This window comes from Anomalospiza imberbis, chromosome 25, assembly GCF_031753505.1.
Source record: "Anomalospiza imberbis isolate Cuckoo-Finch-1a 21T00152 chromosome 25, ASM3175350v1, whole genome shotgun sequence".
Lineage (NCBI taxonomy): Eukaryota > Metazoa > Chordata > Aves > Passeriformes > Viduidae > Anomalospiza > Anomalospiza imberbis.
The window spans coordinates 5,333,217-5,361,147 of NC_089705.1; the positions used below are offsets into that span (position 1 = coordinate 5,333,217).

Consider the following 27,931-nt stretch of genomic DNA (forward strand, 5'->3'; position numbering starts at 1 on the left):
TTGCTTTTGCTGGCAGGTTGGAGCTGGCTCCTGCTGATTCCTCCTCTGGAAGGGCTGATCAAAGGCCACCAGCAGCAGATGAGCCTCTAGAGCTGGAAGCAGAGCTGCAGGAAGGCACGGAGCCATGGCAGACAGCTGCCCTCCTTCCCCCGGGCTCCGTCAGGGATCCGGGCAGGAGCCGGTGCCCAGGGCCAAGAGGCTGTCGGATTCCACAGCGCAGGTGCAGGCCCTGCAGTCAGCTAAGAAAGCCTGTGTGCTGAGCCGTGACTGCAGCACTCCAATTCCAGCAGGGAACGCTCTGTTCCCTTCCCCAGGCTCTGGCTGCTCCCTTTTCCTGGATGAGAGTGGGCAGGATGAGCTCGGGGCCAGTTTGCCCGTGTCCAAATACGACGACGTGGCCATTTCCCTGGACATCAGCCGGTGCTTCGACGACAGCGAGCTGGACGACTCCCTGCTGGAGCTGTCAGGCAGTGAGAAAGGGAATTCTCCCTTTGATTACACCGAGGAAGAGATCCAGGAAATCTTGGCAGATGATTCCATGGAAGCTGAGCAGCAGCACCTCGCTGGTGAAAGCCACCTGAGCCAAAGTGAGAGCGGAAAGAGCGAGCAGGCCGAGAGCAGCGGCTGCACCGCGGGGACATCGCTCAGCAAGGCGGCCTCGGAGGTCACCGAGGAAGCAAAGGAACCCCAGGAGCACCCCTCAGGCAGCTCTGGGTGTGATCCTGGCTTTTTGAGTGGCAGTGCTGCTCTGGATGAGGCCCAGAGGCTGCAGCAGGAGCTGGACCTTGACCTGCAGGAGCTGCTGAGCCTGAGCCCGTTCGCCGCCGCCTGCGCCGATGAGGCTCTGGGGGAAAGCAACCTGGAAAGAGAAATTTTGGATGCCATGATAGATGATTGCTTGGGATATTCCACAGCTGCTGGGAGCTGCATCCCTGAAAAGTCCTCAGAAAGGGTGATGCCTAAAGGCCAGGAAAGCCTGGCTCAGGATTGCCTGGGAAAATCCGTGCCCTCATCCAGCCTTCCCTGTGGCCAGAGCACAGGGGATGAGAGCCCAGCATCTGTGTTGCCACCCAAAAAACAACTTCCCAAAGCAACCACGAGCTGTTTGTCAAGGAAATCAGGCTCTCCAGAGGATGCTGAAGGGAAATCCACAGGAGCTGAGCAGCCACCAGGCAGCACTAAAGTAAACTCACATCTTCATTCTTGGAACTTGAATGGTTTTAATCCCATCCCTTTGGATTTGCCCGTGTGCACGCAAGTGCTGTGTTTATACAGGGGAGGTTTTCGAGTGGATTTTTATATAAATCTGTAAGCAAAACTTAAATGGAAAAGTTTTATTACTTGTTAATCCCTTTTTTCCTTCCCTTTCCAGTTAAGGGACACAGCTGTAGGCCAGAGTGGGCAGGAGGAGCCACCCAGTGGGAAGAAAAGTGCCCAAGTAATTCCTGTCCCACAGGAGGAGGAAGAAAGGTAATTTCTTAGGAAATCTGCACTTTAAAAACCATCCCAACTGTTCCCTCCACTGCTTTGTTGGCCACATATTGCTGGGTTTATTTCTATTTTTAAATTAAGTTGCACTGAAATAGCAGGGAAACAATAAATATTTCACCCTGTAAGATACTGAAAGAGGGGAAAGAATATCGGGAAATGGGAAAGGAGGTGGGTCAGGCAGTTTTGGGCCGTGGTCTGCGGGCAGGAGGGGGGATGTTTGTGCTTCTCTGGCTCCGGCTGCTCCGCCCGGAGCCGTTCCCTGCAGGTGGCAGCAGCAGAGCGGGTCGCGATGTTGCTCCTGCTCTTCCCCGCTCCTGGAGGCGGCACATCGGGGCTTTCCCCCCTCATTCTGGGCGTCGCTGTTGTGTGAAAAAGAGCTTTTTATGCCTTTGAGAGCTCCCTGCGGGTTCCCGTTGTGGTCAGCAGGGCAGTGACCGGCTGGGTGGCTCAGCTGCTTTGTTCTCGGCGTGGTTGATCTTTGGCAGCCTTGCTCAAATAAAAACTTTCATTTTTTCAATCCCAGAACGGTGCTACAAGAATGTCACATCTGCCATAGTTCTGCAGGGCTCTTTCTCTTTGCCCTCTCTGTCAACTGTAACCTAATTTAACAAATAACCTAAAAAAATTAACACAATTTATTATTTTCAAGGCCGAAACAACGGAGCTGCATTTCAGAAACACAGCCTGGGCAAAAGAGATGTTTCTCTCCAGGCTGTGCCAGTCCAAGTGAGGAAAAGTGTGGCTATTACCTCAGGTAACCCCCAGGTGGGATGGGATGAGGCTGGTGGGGAGGGAAAAATTGATGTCTTCAGAGGGGAATAAAAAGTGCCTGTGACACTTTTGTGCACTGCCATGCACAAAATGCCTGCACAGGACTCAGCCTGGCTCCAGGGCTGGCTCAGAGGAGTTTTACAGACACCTGGGAAATGTTGTGAACGGGGTTTGATGTGGAAAATCAGGAATGCTACCAAAGCAGGTTTGTATTCCCTGGGAAAAGCAGAGCTGAGGTTTGCCTTGTTCTGTTGGGGCTTAACTTGGTTTTGTCAGTTCACAACTATCCCAGAATCACCAAAATTGGAAAACACCTCCAAGAACATCGAGTGCCCATCTTATCACTGAGTGCCACCTCCAGGACTCCACCACCTCCCTGAAACCTGTGAACTCCCACTGGGGGAATCTTGAGCTCAGGTGGTGAGATTTGGACTCAGACTGGGGGAATTGAGCTCAAGAGCTGAGATTTGGACTCAGACTGGGAATCTTGAGCTCAAGTGCTGAGATTCGGACTCAGACTGGGGGAATTGAACTCAAGTGCTGAGATTTGGACTCAGACTGGGGGAATTGAGCTCAAGAGCTGAGATTTGGACTCAGACTGGGGGAATTGAGCTCAAGAGCTGAGATTTGGACTCAGACTGGGAATCTTGAGTTCAGGTGCTGAGATTTGGACTCAGACTGGGGGAATCTTGAGCTCAAGTGCTGAGATTTAGACTCAGACTGGGGGAATCTTGAGCTCAAGAGCTGAGATTTGGACTCAGACTGGGAATCTTGAGCTCAAGTGCTGAGATTTGGACTCAGACTGGGGGAATCTTGAGCTCAAGTGCTGAGATTTGGGTTTATTTTTGACACCTTCTCTGTGTTGCCTCAGTGGTGTCATCCAAGAGCCAGCGACTGCGGGGGTGTGCAAAGGAAGGTGTTGCAAAGAATTTTGGATTTCAGCTCATGGGGGGCGGGGGTGGTGCCAGATCTTTTCTGAGAGTCTTATAAATTTGGATTTTAAAAACAATCGCTCCCCTCTGGTAAGGTCTCCCCAGTTTTTCAGTACTAATCCCAAGGGACAACTCTAGGGATATTATTACTACAACACTCGCAGGAGAATGTACACCCCATATTTTAACAGTTATGAGTAGAAATTAAAAAAAAAAACAGGGTGAGAGGGAGAGGAAGAGGTGAGATTGGAACCCGTGACCGTTCAGAGTCGCAGCACGGGAGTCACCACTGGCTCCCTGGCAGCAGCGCTGCAATCCGACCCCGCTTCTCAGACAGCATCTTCCTTTACTGCCAGTGGGGGACACGGAGAGCACCATCAGCACCTGGGCTCCAAGAGACCCTTCACACCTAGCTTAGGTGCTAAACAGAATATCCCTTCCTCTACTCACGTGTCTCTGTCGGCTCCGAGGGTTCTTGGGCTCTGACACCTTCCGGACTGCAGCTGCAGGAGTGGAGGAGCAAGAGCTGAGTGTTCCTGTGGCTCTGCTCCAGGGGGTTTTCCAGGTGCCTTCTGTCCCTTTGTGGTCGCCAGAAACTGAGGCCTTGTGGAGGCTGACCTAGAACAGAGGCTGGACAGAGTTAAAGAATAAAGTAGGGATTTATTGAAGGCCTCAATGGCACTTAGGGCAGCACAAGAGCCCAGCCAGGGCTACACCCAAGATGAACCAAAATGGTCACAAAATGGACACCTGGTCACAGGGTCTCTCACTTTTATAAATTCTGCTCCATTTGCATATCGGAGTTAATTATCCAATTATAGCTTTAGCTTATGAAGTCCCATCCTTCTTGTTTTTCTCTCTTCAGCCCACATTGTTTGTGCTCTTGGGCCTGAGATGTGGATAATTTGTCCTTGGTCCCCAGCTGGAGCAGGAATTGTTTTGTCTCCCTGCTCTGTGCAAAGAGCTCACCATCCCCTAATATGAAGCTCAGACCCACCCCCTAAAGCAGCACAGAATGTGAAAAACAGAAAAACTAAAACCTGAGGCATCAGACTGGGATGTTCTGAGAGGCAAAATATTCTGGTAGCTTCCAGCCATGGCTGCCTGTGGTTATTTAGAGTGTTCATGGGTGCAATAATTGTCATTTCTTGCGAGGCACAAGGAGCTGACAGTTTTGTGTGTGGAGCCTGCACTTAGGCAGGCAGCAGGAACAGCTGCATCGCCACAGGGCTGCTTCCAGAGCATGAATCCAGCATAAGTAATGCAGAGGGGACGAGGCATGGAGAGCTAAAATGGCCTGTTTTCTCTTGCTTTCAAATTAAAAATGCAAGACGTATGTTGTGAGTCACAAAAAATCAGGCAAGGAGCTCTAAATGAGCGAGGCTGCCGAGTGAAACCGAGCTCTCTTTTGCTGGGGAAGAACATTGTCTGTGATGCACACTATTTGATTTTCTTATTAGTGCAAACCTTTCTTATTGCAAATAGCTGTAGGCTTGGAATTCAGCCCGACAGACAGCGTGGGCTGTGCCAGTTGTCCCAGGTGAGAAGCTCCTGGGTGGGCTGGCAGTGCCCTGGGTGCTGTGCCCCTGCACCTGGACCTGCAGCAGTGTCCTGGCTGTGTCATTTGCATAGGAAATGCTGAGGGATCCCAAGGAATTCATGAAGGAAAATCAGCAGGTTTAGAGCCAGCAAGGGAATTCCTTCTGGGAAGCAGTAACTAATATATTGCTGCTGCAAATCTTCAGCTCTGTTTTGAGTTGCAAATCTCCTGGCATTTGTCTCAGGGTAATGTTTGCTTTGCTATCCCATCTTTTATGTAATCTGTCTGTTCTTCCTTGGATCCTGGCTCTTGCTGCTGTGCTGTCTGAGGGAATTCCAAGCTGGCTACAGGAGAGATTTTGTCTTTTCCCTTATCTGCACGGTGCCTTGCACTTGCAGGAAATAGAACTTTTGTATATATAAATACAACTTCCATATATACCAAATCCATTTTTCATATATCAACTTTTATATCTGCATATGTCTCATTCATATTCTTATATGGGGTGATTGAGTGCTAAAAGTCACACTGAGTAGTTGGAAAAAAAATCCTTTTATATTCAGAATAAACTTCTCACATTGAGCCATCTCCAGTGTGTTGGGAGACAACCCCGTGGCTCGACTTGTGCTTCCTCTCATTCTGCTTTCTAGATGCTGTTAAATCCTAATATATTCATTTATTTGCAGCTTCCCCTAAGAATTTAAATGCGGCTGAGGCTGTGCTGGAGCAGATGTAAAAATGAGCTGTGATTTGAGCATCTGCTTGGCAATGGGGGGGCCGATAATTGACCACACAAGATTTCTGCCAGCTGACCAATTGTCAGTGTTTGCACTTTGTTATTGTCCTTTATCCAGCAGTAAATGGAATTATTTCCTTCCTGATGAGATCCTCCTTGGCAATTCTGGGGCTGGATCAACTGCACAAATAATGAGGCTCCTAAAACTCTGTTATTTGGAGCAGAATCACAGAATGGGTTGGGTTGGAAGGGACCTTAGAGATGATCCTGTTCCACCCCCTGCCATGAGCAGGGAACCTTCCACTGCTCCAGGCACCTCTGGGAAGCTGAGCTGGCTCCTCTCTGACTTCCACCCTTTTTTTTTTTTCCCAACCAGGACTCCATCAGGAACTTGAGGCTTGGTGTGCTTGTTAGAGGTTTTTGATGCTTCCAAAAATTTTATCAGACTTCTCACAACCTGCCAGTAACCTGATAAAGTATTTCCTTGGCTCTCCCTGCAATCAAAGGGAGTGGAGGAGGAAATACCTTATAAAGAGGCACAAACCATCTGGTTTTACTGTAATAACAAAGATCAATATCTTAAAAAAACCAGACAGTGTGTTTAAGGTGGTGGAAAGGGAGAGCAGTGTCAGGGAACAGATGGAGAAACAAATCTGTGAAATACAAATGAACTCTTTGCTAGCAGACTCGGCCTTGAAAGACTCTGGTCTCTTGATTGATGCTGAGCTGGCTGAGGGGAAGAAAGAAAACTTAATCTTGAAGCAGTTTTTACCTGCCCAAATTTATTTTGCTTGGAGGGAGAGTGGGCAGGGAAGGTGCAGGGCTGGAGCTGTGCTGACATGAAGGAAGAATTCCATTTAGTGGCTGAGCTCAGCAGGGAGATTTCACTTCAAAGCAAATGAAATCCACCTCCAAACCCTAAATTTCAAGAGATGTGGGATGGGGTAAGAATTGACAAAGTGGATTTCTAAGTTTATGGTGAGGGGAGTAAGAAGTTCCCTGGGTTCAGAGTGGGAAACTCCTGGTTCAGGGGCTTCTCTAGTGACAAAGCTGAAATAATCAGAGCTTCTGCTTCCTAAATGAGTGGAACTTGGCTGGAAACCTCATCCCAAATCTGTAGTTTGGTCTTGACTGCTGTGGAAGGAATGAGGACGTGCCCAAGGAACTCCAAAGGATTTAAGCACTGTCCTATGGCAGCTGAGTTTCTCCAGCCCCCTTTCCTCCGGCCAAAAGGCCTCTGAGCTCTGGGGTGGGTGGTGAGGCACTGGGATAAGTTCCTCCAAATATTTGGTGAGATTAATCTGCCCCTGGGACTTCCCCTCTTGGAGAGGAGCTCAAATCTTTTCCTGGAGTGAGTCAGGGTGCAAGTTTGTCCAAGTCCTTGTCTCTCCTCAGGGGTGAAAAGTGCACTCCTGGCAGTAGGAAATGTTCCCTCTGTTTTTATGACCTGTTTCACCTCTGACTCAGAAGGCCAAGTGAGGGAACTGAGATGTAGGAAGGCTCAAAATGTGTAAAATAAAGTTGTGATTTCATCTACACTTATTGCAGACAATGGGAACTGCTGTGTACAGTGAGAATTTGCCTTGGAGAACCTCCCGTCCTCCCAAACAGCCCGTGGATTTCTCAAGAAAAACTTCTAAAAATCCCTTCTAGAAGTATCAGTTTTTGGCAAGAAGTTGTTCCTTTGGGTAAGCAGGAGCTGATCCTGCAGTTCATGAAGGAGGCTGGGATTGCTGGGGAGAGGAGCTGTGATTCACATCCATCGCATGACTGCAGGATGGAAAATCCTTGGAGTTTGGACTTGGCAAGGACACGCTCTGTGCTGTGCTGGGAGCCCCTGGGAAGGGCAGAATTCCAGGGAATTGGCCTTTCCCTGAGCTCTGAGTGGAATCCAGAGCAAGCTGCTTTGATTGGAACCCTTCTGGTCACTGCCTGTTCTTGCTGAGCAGTGAAAATAAAACTGTCTGTGCTGTGACAGAGGTGACAACCCAGTACCAGGCAACTGGTCTGCTCCAAACCAGATGTTTGGACAGTGGTTTTGCAGGAGTGACCCCCATGGTTGGATTTTGCTTTGAAAACCAGATGGTTTTTCAGTTCAGAAATGTGATTTCCTGAGTTAGGCTCATCCCTGTGCATAAACAAGATCAAAATAAGGTAGCAAATTTTTTTTTTCAAAACACAGAGGGGGCAAAGCTTTGTAGCACTCTGAGGCCTGCAGATAACCAAATCCCTTGAAGTAGTTTGGGTTTTAATCTTGCTTTTCCGAGGCTGCCTAAAGTTGGTGGGGTTTTGTCTTGCTATTTCGGAGCATGCAAATGAGAGGATTTAAGGTGGGTGCAGCACTTTGGGAGGACAGTTTCCTTTTTGTTTGAAGTTGAACCTTCAGCCTGTGGTGGGCCAGGGAGAAGGAGCTTTGCAAAGAAGGGGATGAAGCACCAGGCAGAATTCCTGAAAGGAGCTTTGATGTTCTCACTTCTCAAGGTGCTTTCTTAGGATGTGGTTTCACTTTGAAAAGCTCCTACCAAGAAAATCAGGTACCAGCTGCGAGCACCAAGGAAATGGAGATTTGTTTTCAGAGCTGCTGCTGCTCCAGCCTCATCCAAATGCTCCTTTCGTGTTTGTCTTAACTTTTTTGCTAACTTTTTTTGCAGAAATTACCCAAATCCCAACACCACAATTTCCAGAGAATTCCTGAAGACTTCCAGTGCAAGCCCTTTGGATTTTGCTGCTGAGGGGCTGTGCTGGTTCTTATTCTGCATTTAGAGGTGTTAATTGGTCTGGTTTTCAGTGGTTTGGAGTTTAATTTGTAACTTCTCCTGCAAAAGCATTTCATGAGATTTGCACTAGAGTTTATAAATATTTTGCAGCTTTTAGATGTCATTTTCTTCTTTTCTGTGCTACTGAGCAACTCCAAATGAGTTGGAGGTGGATAGGTTGATCTTCTCAATGTTCTTCCCAGGGGTGCCAGCAGGGCCTTATGACTCCTTTAGGTATTTATAAGTGGAATTCTGGAGAGCAAATTAAGTTTATTCAGGCAGCAAATCATCTCATATTTTTATCATTGCAATCTGACTATTTTTGGAGATGCTTTTGGCTCATGTGATCTTAAAGAAATCAAAATTTTGGCTCAGTACTGAAGTTTTTTTAACGTTGTGGTTCACAGATTATATTCTGTGGGACAGGGCTTTGGGAAACAGGCAAAGTTTCTCCCTGCCCTGAATGTGCAATCACTGAGACAGGGAGAATGGAAGTAATTTGTCCAAAGGATGAGCAGTGAAGCTTGGAGCAGAACCTGACTGCACAAACTCTCAGATATCACAGAATCCAGGCAGGAAGGAACCCATGGACAGCACTTTTGGGGCTGGGGCATGGCCACTGTCAGGGGTTTGTGATGGGTCAGGTCCTTGATGCCACCAGAACCTCTCAGGTGAGTTTTACCTCTGTAAATTTTATTTACAGAGAGCTTTGCATTGAGGGAGAAGGAGAAATCCCTTGGAAGCAGTGAGAGTTGTCAGCATGTGGTGGTTCATGGCTTTTAAACCATAAAAGCCATGTGAACCCCATAAATTAAGTTCTTTGGGAAAGAACTCCTTTACCTGTAGTCTGGGGACAATCTCACCTGATGTCCATGGAATCCCAGGATGGTTTGGGCTGAAAGGAACACAAAGATCATCTCAGTCAGGGCAGGGACATCTCCCACTACCCCACTTTGCTCCAATCCCTGTCCAGCCCAGCCTTGGACACTTCCAGGGATGGAAATTCTCAGCAAGCAGCTCCTGATGATGCCAGGGAGGTGCTGATGGTGTCTCCAGGGGTGCTCCATCCCCTCGGGTTTGTGTTCTTTGGGAGTGCAGAACTCTGCCATGGAGCAGCTCTGCCCTTTGGGAAGGATTTAGGGCTGCGAATTTCCTCCTTTGACACTGCAAGTGATTCACATCTGCATGGTGGAGAGAGGAGGGAGGGATTGTGGCTTAAGCCTCCATGGGAGGACAGAGTGTTTTGCTGTGTGTTTGCTGTTAGAGAGTAGCCAAGGGCCCTGCTGATGATTTTTGCTGTAGTAGAACCCAGTGATAGCAATAAAAACTGGAATAAAACTGGCTTTGTGCAGGCCCTGCGTGAGCTCTGATGAAATGCCGCACAATTAAAAATTTAACAGTGTTCATCAATGCATTGCAGCCAGCCAACAGCAGCTGGAAAACAATGAGACTGAAATGAAACCACTGTGAGTGGGTTGTTTTTTTTTCTGCCTTCCCCTCAAAAATGAGCCAGCTCTTGCCTGTAAGGAGGAAGAAATTGCATCCTCAAATGGGGAATAGTGGAAGCTGATAAAATTCTCCCTTTGGTTTGGGGGGATATTTAGGTGCGGATCAGGTCTGGATGGTATAAATAGATTTTATTTAGCAGTTGGTGGCATTAAAGGTGAGGGTTTTGTGAGTTCAAATGGACAAGGATGCTGCAAAGTGTCAAATGGCATCGTGGGGCTCCGTCATCATTGCCACTCAATGGCTCTGTATCCAGCGTGCCCAGATTCCAAGGAAAAGGAGGATTTTTCTGGCTGCCAGCTTTGCTGCTTCCATCTGGGAATCTGAAATTCAAGCTGTGCCTTCCCCGGCTCTGTCACTAATAATGAAGATTCTTCATTTGGAACTTACTTAACCAAAATTGAGGCTGAAGGAGAAACCAACTCCTTTTTCCTCGAGACTTGCGGGCTGCAGCCCCAGCAAGGGGGAACAGCATCATTTTAATGCCTGAGGTCACCAGACAATTCAACAGACACCAGATTTGTGGAGCAAACAGAAGATATTTTAGCATAACAAGCCCGTTGATCGGGCAGCTTTTTTAACAAATGGAAATGCTGATTGAATTTGGTCAGCTCTGCTTCCAGACGAGGCTGTAATAGCTCATTACACGTCGTTAGGAAGCTTTTTTTTTTGCTGCAAATCTGGGGGAAATTACATTTGGTGGAACATATGGTGTCATCTTCAGCTCTCTCCTCGGGAAGCTCAGGCCTCGCCGAGGTTGCCGTGTTTTGTCGGGGAAAATGGATGTGCAGCTGTGACATTGGCTTTGGAGTGATGTCACCTCTCCCATCTTTGGCAAACACTGCCATCAGCAGCCTGTTCCTCTCCCTTGGCATCTCCATCACCAGCTGAGATTGTGCTAACACTTTCCTCCGTGTAGGTGTTTCCTCCTCGGTTTCTATTGAAGTGGCAGCGACTCCAAATGCCTCGTGTTGCCGTTTTCCTGGGAGCAGGAGCCTGTGCCGGTGCCTGGTGGCCCGGGGGAGGGGGTGACAAGCGGCTGGGGCTGTGTTGTGAGTTGGAAGGACACGCTGTGCAGGATTGTTTGCTCCACACTTCCTCCCGCGGCTCTTCTTTGCTAAACTCGTGGGGGAGGAATCTATTGGTTAAATTGTACTTGTAGGCATAATATTACAGTGCTGGGAAGGAGGGAGGAGAGCGGTGCTTAACTCGAAACACGCCCTGGGTGTGCTGGCAAAGGGTTTTGTTTGCAGCTCCCTGCTCCTATTGTGCCCCAAATCTCTGCTCACTTGGTTCTTGGAAATCAATGGGATTCATCCCGAGCCAGCTGGGAGGGCTTTGCTTTCAGAGATCGGCAGGGAATCAGCCTCTCTGGGATCCCTGGCACAGCAGCCCACTCCCACTTGCTGCTTTTTAGTATTTATTGAAACCTCCTTTTTGCAGCTCCCGCTTCCAACAATGAGTCAAAATCAGCAGTCGGGGCAAAACCACGCGGGGGGACGTGGGTGGGCTGGAGGGGGTGTGGTGCTGTGGCCCAGCATGACTTCCCTCAGTGTCTTGGGTTTATTTTTGCTTGTTCTCTTGCCTTTATTGACTGTAAAACACCTCAGGAGTATCTCTTGGCAGCTGCTGATGGGAGTGAGGTCTCTGTTCTAAAGATGGGTTTAGGGTTGAGCTCACGCAGTGGCTGACTCTCATGGGTTACAGTGGAATTTAATGCCCAGACAGCAGTTAAAGCTTTGATGTTTATGACCCTCAGAACAGCAGCGTTTTAAGTAACTTTATTCTCCTATAACCTTTTCCTAAAGTGTGGATTTGCTCCATCACTTCAATTCAGAGTGGCTGAAGATTTTCCTTGAAGGGAATCACTTGAACTGAATGGTTTGCAGTCCCTGTCTGAGCTGAATTCTGCCAGCCAATAGTTCTTTCTCCTCACAAATAACATTTCCTTACTCTCCAAGCCTGCAGTTATGGGTTATCAATTGCAGGTTATCAAAATAACCCTGGCACCTCCTGCCACATGTCAATATTGAACTCTGCCCCACAACGACACTTTAAATTTAATTCTGTTCTGCCAATGAGTGATCACATCTCTGTCAAGAAAGAAATAGCTTAAACCTGTCCCTAGGGAACAACAACTGTGGGGAAAAAAAAAAAAGGGATATGATCTGAATTCCCAGGGACAAGTGGCTTTAAAAACAGCCACACAACCCCCAAACCTGCCAAATTACCAGGCTGCATTTCCTCTGGAGCAGCTCTCTCAGGGCTGTCTGCCCCTGGATTAGGAGAGAGCATCTCCCTTATCATTTTGCACATGGTGTACCATCTGTCCTAAATCTCCCTTTGCAGGGCTGTGGATTCCAAATGCTATTTCTTCCTTGGGAGATAACAGACGTGGCTGAAGAATTTTGTTAGGTAGGGCTGGGGTGCTATTTATGGTGCAAGTTTTTTTTTTTTGTCCTGCGGCCAGAACCAACTCTGAACCTCCCTGGGTTTCTCCACCCAGACACTGAGAAAATATTTTATTTTGTAGATCTGTTTAGGTTTTAGGTCTGGGAAATACAAAGTCCCCCAGTTCTAGGGTGTGTGGGCTGCTTAAAGCAGGTGAATATGAAAAATTAAATTCAGGCATTACAAGGACACAAGAGATGCCTTTAATCTTTTATTGTACATTATAAAATGTTTATTGCTCTGTCTGTATCAGAGGTGGTGACCTCTCCTTCTTGGTGATGCAAGAGTATGTTCAGGCAAAGGATCCTGGAGCCACCTTTGGGGTTGGCCTGGCTGGAAGCAGCACATCTTCAGGAGAACCTCCCAGTGTCTTTTTCCCAAACCAGCTCTTTGGGAAAAGCTGGTGACAGGGGAAGAGGAGAGATGGCAGCTCCTCACTGCCAGGCTGTCCTTGTGCAGGAACTCCCAACCCAGGCTCCTCCAAGCCTTCCTCAGGCCAACCTCTGCTGGCATTTGATGGAACAAGTCGGATCCTACCTCATCCCCTAAGTGCATGTGGAGTGGTCTTGTGGAGGAGTTAAATAAATACAGATACCCCATGGCACACTACAAAGAGTAAATCTTTTTCATGTCATGGTCCTGCATCTCCCAGCTTTCCAGAGCAGCAGCAATCCCCAGGGATCCTGTCAGCTTGCAAACATCCAGCACTTCCTAAGAGAGAGGAGAAGCCCAGCCCCTTTCCCCTCCATCCTCATCCCTTTTTGGGAAGGGCTGTCTCCAGCAGACTCCTGCCTTCCAACGTCAGGCGGGATGTGTAAGGAGAACCAGCCCTTCCCACACAGAAACTTTACTAAAAGAAGCATTTTAAGAACTTAAGCCCTCAGAAAAGGCCCCTCAGGCCAGAGCCTTCCACAGTTAACAGCTCTTGCCCCGGGAGACCTTGCATAGCAACCGGTATCATCAGGTATTTTGTCTTTTTCTGGGTTTTGTTTTGGTTTTTTTTTGTTGTTTTTTTTTTTTTTTTTTGCTGACTGGCTACATTTTTATGGACCTTTCATCCCATTGGTGGTGGACTCAGGCCCAGCTGAAAATACCACGAGGAAAATGGTTGAAATTATCCTGGAAGCTAAATAACAGCTTCTGGTGTCCCCTCATGTTGGTCTGTGCCTCAGTGTTCCCCGATTTTTCTGAGGTGAAGAGCACCAGTGTGAGAGAGGAGAGACAGCAGCAGTGGAGAATGTGCTGCAGCCCGGCTGGAGGGCAGCCAGGGAAGTTCTCCTGGTGGAAATGGAAACTGGGGGATGCCTTTTTTGTTTGAAAAACCCACCTGCAAGACGTGTTACACGACACACATCGATGAACGAAGCGAGGCCTGGGCACACTGCAGCCAAAATTTGGCTTCTCATTGGCGTTTGCCATGAGCTTCCCTCCATTCCTGCTTGGAGGGGGATGTGCCTGATGCCTGGGAGTACTGCCGGGATGGAGTGACAGTGAGACCAGAGAAAGACACAACAGAACCTTGTGCATTCCCAAAAACCAGGAAGACTGTCCCCGAAGATGGAGCGTGAGCGTGGAAAGGAGCGTGGGAGATGTTGCTCCAACCCAGGTGATTCACGAATCACTCCAGGATCACTGATTCTTCTCCATCTTCTTTGTTTGGATGTCAGGGTTTGTTTTTTTTTTTGTAGGATTTCCCTTCCTGGCCAGATGTTTTGCAGAACACGGATGAGGAGGTGGATGCCAGCGAGTGACAATGGCGAGGTCATGTTTTGCAAATCGCTCCGACAATGTTTCACCTCCCCAGTCATCACGGCTCAGAGGCAGAGTGAGAGCGAGGGATGGAGTCCATCTCTCAGGTGTCAGGCTGTCATGCTTCAATGATGTTCACTGAGGGCTTGTTTTTTGGAAACTAGGAGAGGAAACAAAAGAAGAAATGGATATATAGAAGGGAAAAATCACATCAGTGCAGTCTGCAGCTGGTGTTTCGTGAAAATTCTCCTTCTCAACCCCTTCGTGATGATGAAAAAGGGTCAGAGTTGAGGTTTTAGGCTTGTGGGGTTCATCACTGCTTCTGAACCATCATAAATCACTGAACTATTTAAAATACTAAATAAATGTGGTGGGAATGTGAACAGAAACACGAGGAAGTTAAAAGAATTGAAATAATTTGGGATAAATTAAAGGCTTGACCTATTTACACTTCAACATCGTGTGTGTTACCATCTTGGCTCCTGCTCATTAACTCTCCAGTTAATTACAGGAGCAGTGTCCCCTTTGCCACGTGCTGCTGTGGGAGGACCCGAGGCACTCTTTTTTTTTTTTTTTTTCTCCCAGAGATGCTCAGATCATCCAGAAACGTGGCTTGAAATCTGATTTCTGGCGGCCACGCAGGATCCTGGAGGTGGGAGTGAAGCGCTGCTGTCCTGATCAGCAGAGCCGTGGGTGTGGAAGGTGTTCCCTTCCCGCATCTCGCCTGGGGGGGGAGGATTTTTAACCGAGGCTTTTTTGGGCTGATGTAGCACAAATCGGGCACTCACCTTGCTCCGCAGGAGGCCCCCGCCCTGGTGCTCGGGTGTGCTGTTCTCCGAGGCGCTCTTGGCTTTCTCCTTGCTGTTGTTGGGCTCGTTGTCTTTGATGATATCGTACTGTCTGCAGAACAGGGCGATCACCCCTGCCGGGAGAGAGCATCACCATCACACCAAGGAGCTCAGCAGCCTGCAGAGATCACAGATCCCTCTGGCCAGCCTCGGCAGCATTCCCAGTTCCTCCCAGACCACAGCCAGGCTGCCCTCTGGCTCTTCCCTTCCCTTAATTCCATGCTAAACTAGTTAGACAGGACGACAGAAGATTAATTATATTTCAGCCTCCCTGTTATGAAGTGGTTTAAGCCCTGCATTTGGACCTCGACCAACACCAACCCCGCGGTTCAGCGAGCACTGGAGCTCCTGGAATTTCTGCCTGGTGAAAATGTGTCCTCTGCTCCTTGTCCTCTGCTCCCTGTCCTCTGGAGCTGGCAGAAGAGAGGTTCTGAACCTGCCAGCACCTGCAAATGGGCACCAGCACAAGCTGCGAGTGGAAATTTCCTCCCCCACACACCCAGGCACGTGGAGAGGGAAGCAGGGGCAGCCGTGGCACGTAAGATGACTGCAAATGTCTGTGAGAAGCTTTTATGTGATGTTTCCACCAAATAACCTCTCTGCCTGCGGATTCCAGACACGTAGGTGAAGTGGATCCAGGCAGATGCTGCTTTTCCCTCCTTGAAAAATCTTCCTTAATAGCCAAATAGATTTAAATCTTCCAGCATCACTCCATGAACTGCTCTATAAAACGAGCGTGGCAGTTGCCCCCAGGCTTTACTGATAAACACAGTGGCCCAAATTCTTTCTTTGGGAATGTAGGTAAATGGCCGATTCCAGGAGAAAAGGTGTTAACATCTGCCACAGCCACTCCTTGTGTGATTTCCGTGGGTAAAACTGGCACACAAAGAAGGAAAATGCCATGAAAAATTCCAGAAACACAAGAGGTGGGGCTTGGCTCAGTCCAGAGCCCTGGGCACGGACTGGTTCCATTTGGATTTTCCCAAATATTGTCATACAGAACAGGTTAAAAGCTGGAAGGAGGTTTTTGTGTATTGAGACTTTTTAAAGAACCAATTTGATGCAGAGAGATTCTCCCCACACCCCTGTTGCTTTTTAAATGTAAGTAATTTGTCTGGAAGGGAAATTGTGGGATTAACAAATTCTTTGTTCCCAGCTGATCCGAGTCTCAGATTATTCTACAGCAGGAGATGAATCAGTTGTTCAGTCACCCCATGTAATTATTCATGGTTATTTTCCCTGGCAGGGCATTGAAACTGGGATGTGCACAACTACAACATGGCATAAATGCTGAAAAAATAATGGCCTAGAGGTTCTGGAAATCTTCTAAGTTCATTTTGGTTTTCATGTGATTGTTGGCTTTAGGAATAATTGCTGTCCAGTCTCTGGAGATGCAAATAAGGGCAAAAAAAAAAAAATATTGTACATGGATCTGATTCAGTGTCACCTGGATTCCTCCATCTCTTTCTGTGATGGGGAAATTTCTGTGGAAAATTTAAATGTAAATATAAGTAAAACATAAATATAAATTATAAATATCAGTTATAACGGTAACTGTAGATAGAAATTAGTGGGTGTGGAGAGCAAGACTCTTAAAACTCTGTTTTGCCTGAGCTTTGGAGTCATATAATATCCAGAAAATTACTGCAACCTGTAATATCTGAAGGACTCAAGGCATATCCTGTTGGATATTTGGATCCCTGGAAGATTTCCAGGACAGGGCTTGGAGCAACCTGCTCTGGTGGAAGGTTTGGTGGAACAAAATGATCTTTATGTCCCTTCCAGCCCAAACCATTCCATGATTCTGTGGCTGAGGGCATCATAATCAGGGCAGTCTGGAAAAAAAAAATGAGATTACAGGATCAGCCATCGGGAATTGCTTCCATCAAATCCATTTTCTGCTTCCTGCTGGACCAAACTCGAGCTGCAAAGCCCAACTTGAGGTGCCCTTACAGCTGAGAACTCCATCATTTTTGTGGGGGGAAGGGTTTCTTCCATGATTCCACGTGCAGCCAGGCATTCCTAAGGATATCCCGTGGATGTTACTTTTGACAGAGAGTTGGGACTGACCTGCCCACATGAACAACACCACAACAATGATGAGAATTTCCCCCGCTCGCAGCTGTTGGTTTTTCTTCGCCATCTCCTTCATTGTCACCTCATCTGCACAGAGGCAAAGAGATTCTGTGAGACCCAAAGCCCAGCTCAGAGCCTGGTTTAGGAGTGCCACCAACCCCAGTCAGTGTGGCAGGGGCAGAATCCTGAGACTCCTTAGGGCACTTGGATTAGGATTTAGGAAGGAATTCCTCCCTGTGAGGGTGGAGAGGGGCTGGAATTGATTTCCCAGAGAAGCTGTGGCTGCTCCATCCCTGGAATTGTCCAAAGCCAGCTTGGATGGGGCTTGCAGCAACCTGGCATAGTGGAAGTGTCCCTGCCCATGGCAGGGGGTGGAACAGGATAAGTTTTATGTCCCTTCCAACCCAAACCAGTCTGAGATTCCGGTATTCATCCTGTGGCACCCTGAGGGGACGGGGCTCGGGAGGAGCAGTGGGACAGGGCAGTGTTATCTGTCCCCATGGCTGCTCTCTCTGCTGGCCTTGTCCCTGCTAGTGCCATCTGCACCTGTCACAAAGCCTGGCATGCTCCAGCAGCTCCAGCTCAGGAGCGTGGAGAGCCTGGCAGGATATTTTTCAGCGGAGCCCTGGGATTCAGAAAGGAGCAGAGCCTTTTTGCAAGGCGTAATTCGCTTCCTTGGCTTCAAAGCATGAAAGAGATTACAGTTCAGGCCCCTAGGAAAGGAGCAGTGCTCCTCTTAGTGCTACCAGATAAACAGAAATTCAGGATTTACAGCCTCCAGACCAGTTTAATAAAGAGAGTCAAGGACTCACATGCTCAGAACCACAGCCAAAAGCCCTGGAACAGGCCAGGCCCTCAGCAGGCAGGGGGGGACCTGGGTGTCCCCACAGCCCTGTGCTGCCAGGCCCTCTTTGGAGCAGGATTCTTGCTGACAGAAAACTCTCAAGAGCCTGGTTTGGCTAAAGAGGAACAAGTGAAGGAGTTGCCAGTGAGGACGTGCCTGATTTTCTCCCTGGAGGTAATGAAAACGCAGCTGGATGTGATCCTGGACAACCTGCTCTACTTGACCCTGCCTGGGTGAGGTCCCTTCCAACCTCAGCTCTCTGTGATTTGGCAGAAATATTGAAAATGGAAGAAAAGTGGGAGCCTCTGGGTATTTTTCCCCTGAAACCCAAGCACAGGAGGCGCCGTGAATCCCACAAGTGCCCTGTGAGCACAGTGTTGTGCCCAGTGCCATCCAGGGGGGCTGGTTCCACATGAGTTCATAGGCTGGCCAGGAATTCCCCCTGGCATTCTCCACTTGCTGGGAGCAGGACACAGGGCTGCAAACCTCCTCCTCCTCCTCACTTTGTTAAATCTCATCTGAAGGGAGAAGGAGCAGCCGCGTCCAGCAGCACCTCCCTGGCACCTTGTGTCCCCTCAGCACATGCTGAGAGGACACTCAGCCCCATGAGTGTTTATCTTATTTATCCCAGAGGGTTTCTCCCAGCTCCTCTCACCACAGAGGATCCTGGTTCTTCTCTGCAGAGCCCTGTGTCCCAGGGGCCACGTAGGAACTCACCCACACTTGCCTTTATTTTTAGAGGCTAGTTTCTCAGCTTCCCTGGGGGTCTTGAAGAGGACTGGCTCACTGGCAGGGCTCTGGCCTTGGATGCTGATGGACTGGACATGCACAATGTACTCAGTGTCCTCCTCTAGGTCCCAGAGGGCACAGGAGCGGGTGGTGGTGTTCACCTCCTGGATGAAGCGCAGCATCCGCACGTCCTTCTTCTGGAAGCCGAGAGAGGAGAGCACAGAGTGGTGGAGAGGCCTCCCCTTGTGCATTTGCTGTCACCTAAGGCCACTGATTCCTGCCCTGCCCACCACGTGGATGTGGAGAAACCACCAGGATCCTTCCCTCTCTGCAGCCACCAAGGCACAAAGCGCTGCTGCAAAGGGGATGGGGGAGCCAAATCCCCTCCAGGACCACGAGGGACAGGACGAGAAGGAATGGGCTTAAACTGCAGCCGGAGGATTTGGGAACCAAGGGCACCTGGGGGGAGATGGACATGGCTGAAACTGGGTAATTCTAGGCACGGTACCTGTTGGGAAATTGCAAATCCAATGACAACTTCATCTTCCAGGACATCCCAAGTGACCACGGCCGAGTTGGCTTTCAGGTGTTTGACTGTGACATTTACTGGAGCTGACGGGCTGTCTGCAAGGAGGGAGAGCAGAGCCTTTACAGGGACAGGAGACACAGCAAGGGCAAGGAAAGGAGTGGGAAAGGACCTTCCTCAGGATCTGTTTTGGATTTGTGACCTGGAAATTGCAGGCACTCCAGGTATCAATTCCCAGGGTGGAGCTAGGAGATGTCACCTGAGAATATGAGTTACATTCAACACGGGTTCCAACTGATAGAGGGGAAATTTACGTTAAATATAGGGAAGAAATCCTTCCCTGGGAGGGTGGTGGACATTGCCCAGGGAAGCTGTGGCTGCCCCATCCCTGGAATTGTCCAAGGCCAGGTCGGAGCAAGCTGGGACAGTGCAAAGTGTCCCTGCCCATGGCAGGGAGTGCAACTGGCTGACCTTCCTGTCCCTTCCAACCCAAACCATTCCATGGCTTCATGTGTGAAATACCCAACCCTTGAGAAGAATTTCTTGAACATCACAGCCGAGCCCTGAGCAGCTCATTCATGCCATCCTCCCCAGCCACATTTTTCCCTGTTACAGCCTGACAGTGACAGCTGGGAGGAAATTCCAGCTCTGCCATGGATGTGTGCACTCCGAATGCTTTGATGAGCGTTCTGGAGGTTTGAAACGCGAGAGTGGAATAACTGGGAGAGTTTATTTTGTTTTTCTCTGGCAGAAACTGTTCCTTACAATGTTTTGTGGCTGATGTCGGAGCACATCCAGCGAGCATCCACTTGGAGCTGCCAGGACACGGTGGATATTGTAATGTGGAAAGGGCAGGCCAGGAGAGCAGGAGCCTGAGGCTCTGTGTTTATTCCCAGTTCCAGAGCACAGCTGAATTTCCAGCAGGATCCTCCCAGCCTTGCCAAGGAGAGCTGGGCTCCTGCACAACCTCCCCAGGAGCCTCTTCCCAAGGGAGCTACCCAGTCCAAAGCCCTTCCTGGCATCTCAAGGGAAGGTTTTGCCTCCTAGGCTTGGCACAGCTCTTCCAGCTGGACTCTGTTCCCACTCCTCTGGTTAAATTTCATTCACAATCTTCAGCTTTGTTCTGAACCCAAAGCAGTGAATGCTCTGAGTAACCCCAGGAGGTCAACAGGGTGATGAAGAGCCGTTTTATTCCAAATTTTATAGAAATTAATGCATTTATTTCATTATAACCACCCCTTTGGGGCTGGGACAGGTCACCAGTACCAAAGGGGTGCACATCTCCAGTGACACTTGCTGGATTTATGATCATTCCCAGCCACCTGGATGGAGCTGAAAATATTCAAGCTGTGGTGTCAGTGTCTGACATCACTCCTGGTGAATGTTCCCCTGGGAACAGAGGAGCACAGAATTCCCCAGCTGAAGGTCACTTGGCACAATGACCCCTCATTCCTTTCACAGCCAGCAGGTAGAGCCTTAGGAATAAAATGTCTGGAGAAGCCATTCGAGCCAGACTGATTCTCAGTAAGAAAAAAAGTCACTGACTGGCTGAATTCACTCTAATTTAGGACTTTAGGAGGAGCAGCAAGTCTCTGATTCCACAGAGGGATGTCATTCCTCTCTGGAGTAACAATGGACTTGGTGTTGACCCAGAGCATTCTCATCTCCCAGTGCCTGGCCCTCATGGAATGAGGCAGAATTCCCCAGCCATCCTCTTGGAGGATGGGATCCCTCACCATCCTCACCCTCCCTGCAGCAGCAGGACCAATGTCAAGCCGAGGAAGGAGACAGATCACCCTCCCCATCCTGGAATAAAAGTCCCTTCCAAAGCCGGCTGTGACACGAGGAAGGGACGTGGGTCTGCAGCTCTTCACCTTCCCCCGTGACTGAGCCAACAAAAGTCGAGTCTAATTTTAGGAAGGGGCGGTCAGCAGACAGGAATGTGCACGGGGAAGGTCTGTGAGTCATGCCTGATGAATTTGCTGGAACATACGGAGGACATGACGGAGTTGAGGGATAGGAGACAAAACAGTCTCCAGCTGCAGCCAAGCACTTCGCCCTTCCCGGCTCAATCCCGCCGTGCTTGTCTTCCCTGGGTATTTTTAGGAGCTGAATTTTTATTTTTTTTTTAGGAGCTACCACTGACTTAGCCAGCTTCAGCTGGAGGAGGGCTTTGAAAAGAGATGAATTAACCCCACAGGAACAGAGAGCAGAGAGCACGGAAAAAAGTTGGGAAAAGGGAACAGCACTCGGAGTGTTCAGGTCCCCTTTGAAATTTGTGACCTTGAGGGAGGCACAGCATAAAAAGTGTCCGAGTTTCCTGATGGCATAAGATGTGGGGGAGTTGGGAAGACCTTGAAGAGCTGGAGGAGAGCAAAAAACTCTCCTGGGAAGTGGTGGGAGAGGGTGGAGAGCTGTGAGGCAGGAGGGAAGCACTCGGCAAAGCTGAAACCCAGAGCTTGAAGCCTCCAAAACTGGAATCTGGATGGAGGCGAGGGAGAAATCCCCTGCAGTGGGTGGTCAGGAACATTCTAGAAACTTTCTTTGTAGGAATACCTGAGAGAGGGATGGGGTAGTCAGCAGCTCTAAAATCCAGGAATCCAGCAGATCCCAATGTGCCTTCCCTTGCACCGCTACACCCAAATCAGCGGTGTCAAACCAGCATAAAAACACTAAAAAGAGAATTAAACCGTGTTTGACAGATATACAAACCCAGGAAAATGAATTTCCTGCTCCCAGAGCTGCAGGAATAATTTGGAACCAAAATTTTCATCCATGAGGTTGCTTTTCTCCCTGTTCCCAAGAGATGAAATGATGAGATCACGACTTCCTAAGACCTAAAACACTGTTCCAAGATATTCCACAGGACTTTTGGCTCCCTGGGCCTGTTGCAGCTCTTTGTTAGTGCCAGCCTGGCTGAGATCAGGTGGGAAAGGTGTAATTCCTTTAATTTCCCAGCTGGCTGCAGGGGGTCAGCAGCTCGAGCAGTGCCTTGAGGTGCCAAATCCAAATTTTTGTTTCCTTCTAGAGTCATGTGCAACTCCTGGAAACTTTGCTCCTGTGCCTGTGGCAGCCAGGAAAGCTGCTGGTGTTCTGGGAGTGGGCACAGAGGGTGGGAATGCTGCAGGGATAGCAGGGAACGGGTTGTGGATCAAGGTTTTTATTTTTGTGCCTGTTTACTCCAGAGCTGCTGAGGGCAGCACATTCCTTGTCTGCTCCGTACGGGAATGGTGCAAGATTCCTGGTTTAACTTCATTCCAGTGCAGGATGCTGGAGCAACTCCCACCCTGCAAACTAGCAGAGGATATTTACCCAAATTTAGATGGAAAAATATTCCTATTTTCATGTCAGCAGCAACCACCCCACCCCTCATTAAGGGAAAACCTGATGATTTCAGCTTGAAATCTGGACTTTTAAACATGAATAGCAGCTTAAAAACGGAGGATTTCTAAAATCCCATCTGCTTTCCTTCCCACAGAATCCGAAATCTCCCATCCCCCAGGCCCGTGTGTCCCAGCCCTCCCCGGTTCTGCCGCACCTGGGGCCCTTTTGGCAGGAGCAGGTCGGAGCCCCCGCTGTGCACCAAGAAATCCTGAGCCCTGGAGATGATCCTTCATCCCTTCCCCATGCTGAGAACCTCTCCCAGCCTTCCATTAAATGTTTTCCTCGTTATTGTTGGACTTTAATTGGAGAGGGAGGAACCCCACACAGGCTTTACAGCTTGTCCCTGGCTTCGTTATGGGCACGAGTGGCACGAGGAAGAGGAGCCCCCCCTGCTTCCCTGTGAGTTGGATTCCACGTGGGAGCTGTGGCAGGGATGGGAGGGGTGGGGGAAAAGAGCAGGGAAAAGGTTTGTTCCACCCAACTGCTGCTGTCATCTGGGAATGGGGAGGATGCTGAATATTGGGGTGTCCAAACCCTGGGGAGTCTGGTAGGATCAGGGAGGTACCCAGGCCACAAAGGCATCACTGAAGGAAAGGAGGAACCTGTGGGAATATCACACCCTTGGGGTCACCTCAGGCCAGCCAAGTCCAGGCCACAGGTCTGGAATTAAAGTGTATTTCTGGATTTATCTCTCCAGCCAAGGGGTCCCCAAAACCCCCTGAATTCACCTCTCCCATGGAGGTGCTTGGAATTGCATGTTTTCTGAGTCTGTGCTGTGTTCCCAGCGTTTTCCAGTTCACTCAGCTCCTCTCCCAAGCAGCTCCTTCCCTGCTGGGAAGGCTTGAGCTGCTTCAGAGCCCCAGGGACATGGTCTGGTGAGCTGAGGCTCTGAAACAGCTCATTCCCTGCTTTCCAGCTGCCCCTTCCTGCAGGAAGCAGTGAATCCCAGCCTTCATTCCCAGCATCTCTTGATTTCTGCACCACAACATTCCCTGGGGTCGCAGGAGATGAAAGGACATGACCTCCACAATGAAAGGAGCATCCCTAAAATCCATGTGATGTTTTCTGTCCTTTCCCTGAGTGTGGATTCACACAGAGCTGCTTTTGCTGCTTCTCTGTGCTCTCCCAGCATGGATCCCATCCTGGATGTAATTGCTCGTGGGTTTTATGGGGTGTGTAGGAAGGGCTGGCACATGGCTCAGCATTCCCGAGGGTTTTAATGAAGGGAGCCCGAGGGGAATGTGTGGGAGCAGGGATCATTCCTGCTCCCGGCCCCACGGGAAGCAGAGCTGTTTGCTAAGATCCTGAGATTTCAAAGAGCAGAGAGGCCAACTGGTGGTTCTTCAGCTGGGAAAGAGGCAATTATTTCCTGCTGCCTGCTCACTTCCCTATAAAAATGGGATATTAATAGGCCACCAGCCCCCTCCTGCCCACCCCTTGGCTCTGTGGCTGATTCCCCAGCGAGCAGCTGCCCAAACGTGCTGGAAATGCTGCCAGGAGTGTGGAGCCTTTTCAGGGAGCACAGAGACTGTGGCCAGCCAGCCATTGGGAATTCCCTGGGGCAGAAAGAAGGAATATTGCTACACTGGAGAGTCCCAGAGACAGGCAGGATTCTCTCAGGTCTCCCCAGTGCCACAATTTGAGTTTAAATGTTGCCAACTCGGAGCAAAGTAGTTTCCATCATGGCATGTTTAATCCAGGATGTAAATATCCACGGAAAATTTGGTACCACAGGCTTTTCTAGCTCCTCTTATCCCTCACCTCTGTAGTATCAGAGCAATCAGAGGGAGTGAGGAAGCCTGGGAATTTCTTGGACAGTGCTGGCTGCTGACACCAGACCTCTCCCAGGATTTTGCCGCCTGCTCCCAGCCCAGCTCTGCTCCTGTATCCCACTTTTTACTGCACACATAAAGGTTTGCAGCCTCATTGCTCAATACATTTCTGCTTTTAAGTGAATTACACTCGATCCAGGCCCTAATTCAGCCCCTGGGCACTTCATAAACGAGCAAGAGTTTGTTTAGCAATGAACATCCAAAGGGTGAGGATGGATCCAGGACCAGAATGTGGATGGCACTGCCACGGAGTGCGTGGCTAATAATGGCAAGCACATCTCTCTGGGAGGGATCTCCCTTTCCCACACGCACATTCCCAGCAGGAGACAGCATTTGGAAGAGCATGGCTCAACCTTGGCTGCCTCTCACAGCATCATCCCTGCTGAGAACCTGACACTGGGGTGAGAAACCTCCTCATCCCAATTAAATCCCTCCCACGCCCAAGGCAGAAATCAATAAAGTGCTTACGCCACTCGACAGCCAGCCAGGAATCTCCCCGGCCTCTGGGATGGAGGGAAGGGCTGCAGTGGCTTGGTTTGTTGTTTCCAAATTGCTGAGGTACCTTTTGCTGCTCTCTTGAGCGTGCTGAGCTTGTTGCTCACCCTGATCCACGGGTGATCCCAGCTCCCCGGGCTCGGGGGAGCACATCCAGCTCGGACAAGCTGGGGACCGGCACCTGGAGGCAGATTGGCACATTTGCTTTGCTCTCCTTCCCCCCGTGAGGCTGGGGTGCTGCCTGGGGAGGGGGTGAGGCTGGTTTGCAGTAGCTCAGGGGGTGAGGACACGCTTCAGAATCCAGCCAGGGGGGTTTGGCACCTTTTTGGGCAGCTGAGGTGGGGGAGCTGTGAAGGGGCTCCTAAAACTGGAGCCTGTCCTGGTCCCAAGGGCTGGCCCAGAGCTGTGCGGGCAGGGGAGGTTTTACCTGAGATGTGTGTCACCTCTGCTCTCCATCTCACAAAAATAAACCTGACCTGAGCTGCTCTACGGGCTGGCACCTCGCAGTGAGGCTGTTTGAAAGTCACAGGGGCTGTGGCCTATTTTGGGGTCTTCCATCATCAGCCCGCTGCTCTTTGAGCCCTCAGCAGTGCCCCGAGCCCAGCCCGGCTCAGCCTAATGAGGGGACTGCTGGCAGAGCAAGGGCAAAATGAAATCCTATTCCTGACTTGCCAGCCATCCTGAGTGTTTCCTCAGGGACCTTCGGGAGCAGTGGGAATCATGGGAGGGCATCACCCACCCAGGTGGGATTTGGGGTTGCCAAAGAGCGTTAAGTGTGAAGATTATTTCTCAACCACCTCATCATCCTGCTCATGCTTCCCCTCCTCACTCACCTTGGCATCACCTTGGCAAAAAAATGGTCCTGCCTGGCCAAAATCCCTGAATTCAGAGCAGGGCCTGTGCTCGGTGCCACTTGCCAGCCCTTGCTCTGGCACTGCCACGGGGAATTTGCAGCAGTCCCTCCTGGGAATGGCAGCTTTAATCTCTCATGACAGGAATTATTTGAAACCCACTCACACAAGCTCTGGGTCCAAAGGGGACAGACCCTGGAGCCTCCATCCCTGCCTGGGAATGATTTCCTCCCCATGGGCTTTTCCAGTGACTCTTGGCTTGCGTGCCTTGGTGGCCTTGTGGCCACATCATCAGCAGGGCTGGGGACACGGAGCTGGTGGTGACACTGCCACTACCTTTGTGTGACCTTGGGAAAATCACTCCATGCCCTCATCCCTCTGTTCCTGCTCTGGGAAACAGGGACAGCACAGCTTCTCTGCCTCACTTGGGTGCAGGGAGAGCTCGTCAGGACCCTTGGCACGGGGGACACAGGAGGAGGAGGCAGTGGGGGGTACATGGCACCACACCAAAGTCACACAGCTCACCGTGAGCTCGCGGGAACGTGGCACGGACACCTCCCGGCCCGGGCAGCAGCAGGAGGTGGTTATGGGCAGGGACACAACTCCCTGTTTACTCTCAGATGCCAACCGAGGTGATCCAAGGATAAGGAAGAGCAGGGAAGTGGCCTAGTTTACAGAAAACCCCGAGTGCTGTCACAATTGCAGACGCCTCCATTGTGCCGCGGTGTTTTCCTCGTCGCTCCCTCCCTTTGGGAATGTTTCATTAATCTCCCCGGATCTGGCACTTGTGAAACAGCAACTTCAGAAACCGATGCCTGGCCAAGGACGGGTGGCAGAGCTGAAGGCATCCAGGGCTTGCTGCAGCCCAAATGGAACTCCAGCAACTTCTAGGGATGGCTGGAGCGAAGGAATTTCCACTCCCTGGAGCTCTGCATCCCTAATAATCACCCCCAGCCTCCTGGAATGCGAGATATCCTGGCAATCAGCAGTCTGCAAATCAAAGCAGCTGTTCCACCAACATCTTGCAGCCAGGGAAGGAGACAGCCCTCGGCTGGTTTGGGCTGGGGAGCTCCACCAGCATTGCCCACTTTACCCACACAGGGGGAGCTGGGGGCAGGGAAGGCAAGAGTGGCCTTGGGTCCATCCTGGCAGCTCCAAAATTAGATCCAGCTCAAGGGACCACTGCCTTGACCAAAGATCCCCCGCTCCAGGTGAGCTGCTCAGCTCGGAGGGGCCTGGCTTTTGTGGCCAGGATGTGCAGTGCCCCTGGAGAGGTGGCTCCTCTGGGGCCACCAGGGTTCCACTGGGGCCACCGTGGTTCCTCTGGGGCCACCGGGGTTTCTCTGGGACCACGGTGCTTCCCCAGCGTTCACAGGGCTCCCAGCAGAGCCCGGCTGGGCCCTGGGCAGCCGGGAAGGGGCACTGGCAGAGCAGACCCGGCTTTGCCCCCTCCACTCCGGTTCAGCCCCGTGACACAAACCGGGGTGCCCAAAACGTGCCCCTGCCCCTGCCCAGCGCAGGGCGAGGGGCTCCGCTCCCTCTCCCCGTTTCCACATCTCCCTCTCCGGGGATGCCCGGCTGCGAGCGCCCGGCGCTGCCCGAGCCCGGTGCCGCGGGGCTGCGTGTCCCGAATCGCCGCCTCTTCCGCACCCAATTCCCGGCAAAGTCCCGGCGCCCCCAAACTCCGTCCCCTCGGCGCAGCCCTGCCCGCTCACGCTGCTCCCCCCCGGGGGTCTCTCCTGGCACCGAACCCCCTCCCCACATCCCGGCAGCCGCTCCCGGGGCCCGGCCGCCCGTACCTGCCTCCACCGGGCGCAGACCGGCGTAGCTGAAGCAGAGCAGGAGCGCGGCGCCGGTGCAGCCGAGGAAGGGCTCCATCCCCCGCGGCCGCTCGGGGCCGGGCCGAGCCGCTCCGGGCCGGGCCGGGCCGGGCCCCGCCGGCGGCGCGTCCTGCGGGCGCGGCGGAGCCGTTCAGCACCGCGGAGAGCGCCGGGGCCGGTGCCGCCGGTGCCGCCGGTGCCGCCGGTGCCGCCCGGTGCCGCCCGGTGCGGCGCGGCTCCGCTCCGCCCGGCAGCGCCCGGCTCGCCTCGGCTCGGTTCGGCACGGCACGGCACGGTACGGTACGGCTGGGCTCGACCGGGAGGCGGCCCCGCCGAGCCCCGGCTCCGCCCGCTGCAGCGCCGGGCAGCCCCGCTCCGGTCCCTCCCCCGGCCCCGGGGGCGGCGGGACGGGGGCGGCTCGGGCCCCCCGCCCAGCACGGGCCCGCTCGCTGCCTCAGTTTCCCCGTGCCGCCCCTCCCGCCCCCGCCGGGGTCCCGGCACAGCCGTCCCGGGGGTGCTCGGACACCGGGGGTCCCATCCCGACCGAGAGCAGCCCCGGGGCGCAGCAGCGGGGACGCGGCACCGCCGGGGTGT

At 51.2% G+C, this 27,931-nt stretch overlaps 2 protein-coding genes across 10 annotated transcripts; one reads left to right on the forward strand and one right to left on the reverse strand.

Annotated features, from left to right (window-relative positions):
* The first annotated feature begins 109 nt into the window (after positions 1-109).
* On the forward strand, positions 110-22,649 carry S100PBP (S100P binding protein). Of its 9 annotated transcripts, none has more exons than XM_068172754.1 (4): positions 110-1,183; positions 1,373-1,470; positions 2,141-2,245; positions 22,434-22,649. In XM_068172754.1, the coding sequence occupies exons 1-4, from the start codon at positions 125-127 to the stop codon at positions 22,549-22,551; spliced, it is 1,380 nt and encodes a 459-aa protein (XP_068028855.1). In that variant the 5' UTR covers positions 110-124; the 3' UTR covers positions 22,552-22,649. The 9 variants fall into 9 exon arrangements, with proteins under 9 accessions (XP_068028855.1, XP_068028856.1, XP_068028852.1 ...); XM_068172755.1 differs by having other exon boundaries at positions 2,141-2,227; XM_068172751.1 differs by lacking the exon at positions 22,434-22,649 and adding an exon at positions 20,627-21,666.
* On the reverse strand, positions 12,382-27,610 carry FNDC5 (fibronectin type III domain containing 5). The gene is made up of 6 exons (XM_068172760.1): positions 27,317-27,610; positions 18,938-19,053; positions 18,428-18,626; positions 16,851-16,943; positions 14,721-14,854; positions 12,382-14,092 (listed from the first exon to the last, which is right to left on the reverse strand). Exons 1-6 carry the CDS (start codon positions 27,393-27,395, stop codon positions 14,051-14,053), a joined length of 663 nt encoding a protein of 220 aa, XP_068028861.1. The 5' UTR covers positions 27,396-27,610; the 3' UTR covers positions 12,382-14,050.
* Between the last annotated feature and the right edge of the window lie 321 nt (positions 27,611-27,931).